Below are 7,917 nucleotides of genomic sequence, written 5' to 3'. Positions count from 1 at the left end.
GTTACAAACAGCAACTAGATCCCTACCATTTTGGAAGTTGATGGCAATGGAAGGAGAGATAAAGTAAAGCAAAACAGTGCAAAGATAAATTTAGAAATTGAGACAAACAGGTCAAAATAGTTATTTCAGTTTGTTTTTTATTTGGTTGGGGTTTTAGTAAGAGATGTTGTAATAATAATATTGACATTAATGCTATAAGTAATGGTAATTGATGAGTCAAAGAAAACATATAGTTTCTTATCATATCAAAATATACGAGTGTAGTATTAAATTGTTTTACATGATAATAGTTAATAAAATTGCATAGTAATTATTCAAATTTATTATTTTTATGAGATCAATATCTATATATCATATTAAATTAAAAAAATATTTAACATCATATGTATAAAGGAAAATCATAAATTTATAAATGGTGTAGCTCTCTAACGTCTGTAGGACGAAATCACACGAGAGAGGAAAGTGACCAATTGCAACAAAGTATAAAGAAATTTTGCCGGGATGTGGATGATGTTATGCATACAGTGCCGGAGGAAGGAGAAAGTGGGTTGAAATCCTTCAAGGACACTTTCATGAAGGATCATATAGACGCTGCTCATTAGTCCGAGTTTGTTTATGAGTCCAACTCTAGTATTGAGAGTGAGGAGGACAATGAGGATGATGGCACTTGCCTAAATATTTGCTTATCTAAGGCAGAGAAGATCCGTTTGCGGAGAACATGGAGGCTAGCCTTAATAGTGAAACTTTTAGAGCATAATATAGGATATAATTATTTGGCTAAGTGATTGAATGAATTGTAGAAACTGAAATCCCTTATTGAGGTTCTTGCTCTTGAGAATGGTTACGTCCTAGTGAAGTTTTCCTTATCTGATGATTTAGACTATGCATTATTGGTGGACTGTGGATGGTTGCGGACCATTATTTAACTCTTAGAAAATGGTATGCAGACTTTGATCTATATTGGCAGGCCTATTCGAATTGATTTAAATACTAGTATGGTGAGTAGGGGGCTATATGCTCACATGTGTGTTGACGTGGACCTGACTCAGACCGTTGATCTCGAACTTTAGATTATGTCAAAGAATTAGGAGGGTGGAGAATGAGGGGATCCATTTGGTTTGTTTTTCTTGTGGAAGGTATCGACATTCATCGGATTTTTGTCCATCCAGTGATTGATGTCTAGATGTTAAGGAGGGAGATCGAGTTCGGCCCTAGAAGGAGGGAGTTGACTTCAATCAAAACTCTTAACTCTTTAATGTCTGAAAATCAACTTGTTAATCCTGCTATCATAGAGGATTACAGAAGTTGGATGCTAGTAAAAAAGAATAACAAGCGTTGTGCAACTAGACAATCGGCTCCTGTCAAGGTGAAAGATAAGGGATTTAGTGGTAATATGCAAAAAGATAGCCATGCAGGTCATTAAGGCAGTCTTTGGGATCACGATTTGATATTTTATTGAATGAGATAGAAGGGGAAGTGAGGGAGGTGAATTCTCAGACTGAGTTGGTTCCTAGGAATGAGTTTCATGGGCCTCCTAAAGTGGTTAAACCAGCCCAATCTAAGGGGCTTCCCGGTGGGCGTGTGTATGGGGCCAAAGGTAAAAATGTGATAACTGAGTCTCGTAAGGCTCTTAGCCTGGCCCAAAAGGCAGGGAGAGTTTTTACGAATGTGCATGGGGAAAGTGACTCTGATGCTTCCCCCTGGGTTCTCTAGACACGCTGCTCCTTTGGAGAGTTTAGCCCAGTCATTAAACAACTGATCTCTATTGCGAATGAAACACAGGGATCTAAGGTGAAGGCTTCTTATAAAGCGGTTGTCGCGCTAAAGCATACTATGGTCATTGGTAGCAAGTGAACTATTAAGGATAATCAGAGAGTGGTGCCTATAGAGGATAATATGCAAGTTATTTTAGATGTTAACTCTTCTCTATCACTAGCATTACAATAATCTCGACATTCCCCATCCGTCTTCTCTCATTATCCACACTCGCAAGTTTACAGACCAACTTGCCTTAGCGATTGTCTTCCCTCCTTCTGCAAAGGGTCATGTGAACTGAGTTTTCTCCCTTGATGATGTCCTTTATTAGTTCTTGGAGTGCTATGTTCTGCTCTATAATTATTTTTATGATAATTTTCTTATGGAATTGCTAAGGCATGGCCTCGGCTAATTTTCTTTGTGTTTTTAAAGAATATAAGCGATTGTATAAGCCTGTTTTTCACTGTCTTTTGGAACAATGTATTAGTGAAGATAATGCTAGACGAGTGTTTAATGATATGGAATATCAGCGTTGGATTCAAGTTGAAGCCATATGGTCTGATTCGGTATTTGAAATTCAATTATTGGCTACCAACTCTCATTTCTTTGTGTGTAAAGTAACTGATTCTAAAGGGTTCTCTTGGAATTTGGTGGAGCTCTATGGTAGCCCTGATATTTCTTTACATCGTAAGCTATGGGAGGTTTTTAATATTTCCGGCATAGATGGCTCTGATTGTTGGTTGGTGGTTGGCGATTTTAATACTACTATTTCCTCGAAAGAATAGATTGACTACGCTACTGTTACTCACCTTGCGCACCGAGATTTCTGTGAGTGGATTTTTCATGATTTGCTTGTTGACTTGGGTTTTTCAGCCAAACTTTTAGTTAGCAGTGTGGCTCTAATCCCTCAAATTGTAAATCTGCTAGATTAGATAGGGCTGTGTACCGCTGAATGGAGGCCTTTTTTTATAGAGCTTCGGTCCAGCACCTTCATCATTTACAATCTTATCATAGTCCCTTGCTTATCCGGTTGTTTCCTGAAGAGTCTTTTAGGCCTTCACTCTTCCGTTTCCAAGCTTCTTGGATACGCCATAGGAGCTTTAATGATTTAATTTGGAGTTACTGGCTTCCAAGTTCAGTAATCCAGGATAATTTGCAAAATTTGATACCGATCCTTCGTGACTAGAATAAAAGAGTTTTCGATAATATTTCTCTTCGCAAGAAAAGATCATGGGCTTGGTTTCAAGGGGTACAAATGTGGCTGGCATCTTTAAGGCAAGCTAATTTGACTAAGCTTAAACGTAAACTTTTCTCTCACCTAGAAGAGGTTTTAGCCCAGGAGGAACTGTTTTGGTTCTAGAAATCTAAGGAGGATTGGATCAATAATGGTGACAGGAATACTAAATACTGTCATACTGCTGCTATGGTTTGAAAGAGCCCATTGGTTGTTGAAAAACTAAGAGATCTTGATGGAAATTGGGTTTCGGAGGAAGCTCATCTGAAAGATATGATTACTTTGTTTTGTAAGTCATTATATACAAGGGATGACTCTCTTCAAGCTAACTTGTTGGAGCCAAGCCTGTTTCCTTGGATTGAGGAAGGGAAATGGGAGTCGCTATGTCAACCATTTTCTAAGAAGGAAATTCATGATGCTTTATTTGAGATAGCACCTTTTAAAAGTCTAAAGAAAGATGGATTTCGGGCAGGCTTTTTCCAAAGACATTAGGATATTTTAGGTGAGTTTATTGCTAATTTTTTTATTGGCGTTCTTGTGGAGGATAAGTTCCTGAAGATCTGAACTTTATTATTCTTGTCATTATTTCGAAAATTCAGAATCCAGAGAGTGTGTCCTTCTTCAGGCTGATTAAATTATGTAACATTCTCTATAAACTTATTACTAAGACTATGGTTAATCAGCTCAAGGGGGATCTACCATTATGGATTAGTCCTGAACAAAGTAGCTTTGTGCCCGGGAGGCAAATCACGAATAAAATTATGGTTTTTCAGGAAGTTATTCACACTATGAAATCACAAGAGGGGCTATGGGATTTATGGCTATCAAAATCGATTTGGAACAAGCCTATGATAGGCTTGATTGGAGTTTTGTTGAATGGGTGTTGAAGGATGCTGGCTTTCCGGATATTTGGGTCAATAATATAATAAAGTGTATCAAGTCTGCTAATATGAGGGTCTTATGGAAGGGAGAGCTGCTCGATTCTTCTCATCCTTCTTGGGGTGTCCGACAACGTGACCCTATCTCTCCTTACATTTTTGTTTTATGTATTGATTGTTTGGTGCTTTTGATTCAACAAGTGATAGAATCTAGTACGGTGATTCCTCCTCTCTCTAAGAGAGTTTGTCGCTGTCCTATTTACTCTTTGCTGATAATATGGTTCTGTTTACGTAAGCTTCTCTTTCCCAGTTGAATATTATCCTGGATATTTTGAATCAATTTTCTAGAGCATATAGGCAAAAGATTAATTTTCAGAAATCCAGTATTTACTTTTCTCATAACGTGAGTGTGGATTTAGCTGCTGCGATACCGAATGTGGCTAGCATCACTATTACAACAGACATTGGAAGTTACCTTGGAGTTCCTTCGGTTCATAATAAAGTGGATAAGAACATGTATCAATTTCTTTTTGGCAAAATGAGAAGTAAACTAGCTAGATGGAAAGCTTCTACTCTCTCCATGGCTGGTTGCGCTACTTTAGTGAAATCGGCTCTAGGAACCCTTCCATATTATTTGATGCAACTATAATTCCAGCGACTACTTGTAATGAGATGGAAAAAATTTACTGTGATTTCCTTTGGGCAGGTAGGACTAACAAAAGAAGGGTCCACTTGGTGAACTAGGTTAGTGTCCAATTATCGAAAATATTTGAAGGGTTAGGAATTAGGAACCTCGGGCTTATAAACAAGGCTTGTCTTTGAAAGCTAGGTTGGAGACTTCTCAATAATAAGGACTCATTATGGAGTCGGGTTATTATAAGTAAATACATGAATGGCATTTATTTATAGGATTGTGGGGTTGAGGCGAAATCTTCTCATATATGGAAAGTATTTTTGAAGGTATGAAAATAGTGAAAGCTGGGGTTGTGCTTGACGTGCGTAATAGAAAAAATACTAGGTTTTGGACAAATAAATGGTTGAACTAGGAAGTGCTACTGGATCACTCTACTGTTCTAGTTCTTGGCTTGGAGAGGGATAGTTATGTTTACGAGCATTAGAAGCCTAATAAAGGATGGGATTGGGGTAGACTGTTTAGAAAATCACCAGCTCATGTTCAAAATTATCTGAGTGCGTTCTTTTTAGATGATGATGAATGAGCATGAGATGGCTATGTTTGGGGTTATTCTCCTACAGGGGTTTATTCAGTCTCTTCTTCGTATCTGTTCTTAGCTAGTCTTAATGTGGCTTTGGGATAAATGATTGGAATCGAGTGTGGAAGATTCCGATTCCACAGCGAATCCGGATATTTATATGGAAAGTCTATCATGGTAAAATAATGTGCAACTCAGAAAGATTTTATAGAAAGTTAACGCTTGATCCTGGTTGTGGTGAGTGTCCTTCTATTGTAGAATCTGTTCTCATGTCTTATGAGACTGTAAGTGGGCGGGACAGGTATGAGACTCATTTTCTTCTATATCTTCTGATTTTTATAATTTAGATTTGCGTGAGTGGCTGGATTTGAACCTACAGTCTAAGTCTGCATATTCAAAGGGCTGCTCTTGGAATGTTTTCTTTGTAGCTTGTTTATAATGGATATGGCGAAGCAGAAACGACATGGTATTCAATAAGGGTGTTAACTTGGTTCTTACAAAAGGTTTTCTTCTCCACAAAACAAAGGAAATCGAGAAACCAATAGGTAATTCTCATTTTGTGGATAACGATATTAAAGGACCTCGTATGATTTTGATTTCGTAGAATCCTCCTATGAAAGATTGGGTGGCTGTCAACACCGATGGGTGCTCTAAAGGTAATCCAGGGATAACATGCTGTGGAGGGTTGATTCAAAATGAGGAGGGAAGATGGGTGACTTGTTTTATGATGAACATAGGAGTGTGTAATGCTATTGAGGTTGAGTTGTGGGGGATTTATCAAGGTCTTCTATTGGCTTGGAATGCAGGTTTCAAGCAAGTGGAGTGGCAAACTGATTCTCAAGTTATGGTTTCGATCCTCTCTTCTCCAACTTCTTTTTCTTTAAGATTTCAGAATGTCGTAGATGGATGTAAGAAGCTGTTGAAGAGGGACTGGCAGGTCTCAGTCAGCCAGGTTTATTGAGAAGCCAATTGGGTGGCCGATGCTTTGGCCAATCTGCTATTTTGTCAAGAAGAGGTTTACAGGTTCTTGCTCATCCTTCTACTTTGTTATCTCGTTTATTAGAGGATGATAGGGTGGGGGCCATATGGCTAAGACAGATTATATAAGTGTTTAGTTATTTTGGGTGTTACTCCCTCCATTTCATTCAAAAAAATCATAAATTTATAAAAACAATATTTTCTTTTCCCCCTTTAATTTTCCTTCAATATAAAAAAAAGTAAAAATAACTAAAGAAAGAAAATTAATATAACCCTCTTTTATTTTTCAGGATAACTATACCATTAGTGTCTAAATTTTCACATATTTTCTATTTTGGTGTCCCAACGAAAAACGACAATGATTAAGTGTCTAAACTCATAAAATGTTGCAATTAGGTATCTCCGATCAACGTGGATGAACGGAAAATGATTATACAAGAGTGTGGCCTAATTTTAATTGTGTGGTAGCTTACTTGGCGTTAAATTGCTGAAGTATCTGCCAAGTAAGCATTCGCTGACGTGGACAGGACTTGAAATTCCCGTTTCAACCTCAGTTTATTTCTCACCAACCTAACTCCTTTTTTCTTCTTAAACTCATTCCTAACAAAGGAAAATCTCCATTAATGTTTTGCTTAGTGTGGAATAATACTAATCCCTAACACCAAACACCAAAACAAGAAAAAAATCTATTATCACAAAAAAAAAAAAAAAAAAAAAAAAAAACAATAGTGTGTAATTCAAAACAAATTAAAGAGAAGAAAATCAAAACTCATCCTAATTTTTCTAGAATATCCAATCTTAACAAAATCCTTCTACAAAATCCATAAACTAATTATGTAATAATCTTAGAAGACAAAATCAAATTACACAAAAATAGAGAATGCAAACAAATATCTAACAAGAACCCACCTCCTTTATCATGAAAATAAATCATATTCTAGGAAAACACAAAGAAGCAACGCGTTTCTTCAGAAAAAAAAGAAAAAAAAGAAAGAAAAAGAAAAAACATACCATGAGTAAGTTTTCTACGGTGTGATCTTGTCTCCTCAAATTCTTGATAATGAATTTCACCCTTGTGTCTCCTCTTGTTGCTCATAATCAACTCTGAAAGGCCAAAATCTTCCGGAAACAACAAAAACACGAATATTCGTTTAACAAGAAAAGAAAGCCAAACGGGGTTTAAACTTTTAAAGAAAAAGAAACAATGCAAGAAATGACAATCTTGAAATTTGAAAATTTAATAGAAGAAAAGAAGAAAGAAAATGGTAGTTGTTGTTAAGAATGCCACATCTCCTCAATACAAAATCCACAAAGGGCATATAAGAGTAGCAAGCTAGTTAATTAATTGATTAGTATTAATCTTTTAACATTGGTTGGCCCAAGTCTAAGTAAGTCCACATTATACATTTTCACTTTACGATCTCTAACCTCCTACCCAGTTCTCCTAGTTCACCTCTCTCCTTGTGAGCTTTGGTAACGGAGGCTATAACGAGAATTTCAAGCTAATTCCACATGAGCTACGTGTCACATGGCAAAAATTTCGGCATTTTAATGCCAAATTAGCTTCTGTCACATCATTAAAAATGGATAGTTTGCCACACGAGCACAATCATTTTTCCGGTTCACCACGTCATTCGGAGACACCTTGTCGTTTTTCATTAAAACATCAAAATAAAGAAAAAAAAAAGAAAATTTAGACCCAAAAATATAATTATTCCTTATTTTTCTTTCATATTTTTTCTCTCTCATATTTTCCGTTCCTCTCTTCTCCAAGCACAGTGCAGTGGGAAGTTGAGGAATATCTGATTACGGCTAAACCTATAATAGTTAAAAGGACCAAGAGGCCTGATGACAGTAAATC

The 7,917-nt window shown here is 36.8% G+C and overlaps 1 protein-coding gene across 1 annotated transcript; it reads left to right on the top strand.

Annotated features, from left to right (window-relative positions):
- Positions 1-3,797: 3,797 nt before the first annotated feature.
- LOC149493105 (uncharacterized) lies at positions 3,798-6,039 on the top strand. Its single transcript, XM_089726891.1, has 7 exons — positions 3,798-4,085; positions 4,178-4,357; positions 4,777-4,827; positions 5,071-5,143; positions 5,277-5,362; positions 5,507-5,581; positions 5,683-6,039. Exons 1-7 carry the CDS (start codon positions 3,798-3,800, stop codon positions 6,037-6,039), a joined length of 1,110 nt encoding a protein of 369 aa, XP_089583017.1.
- Positions 6,040-7,917: the final 1,878 nt, after the last annotated feature.

Source organism: Jatropha curcas, chromosome 10 (assembly GCF_041381405.1).
Source record: "Jatropha curcas cultivar XTBG-Jc1 chromosome 10, XTBG_Jcur_1.0, whole genome shotgun sequence".
Lineage (NCBI taxonomy): Eukaryota > Viridiplantae > Streptophyta > Magnoliopsida > Malpighiales > Euphorbiaceae > Jatropha > Jatropha curcas.
This window is presented reverse-complemented; position numbering and strand designations above follow the sequence as displayed.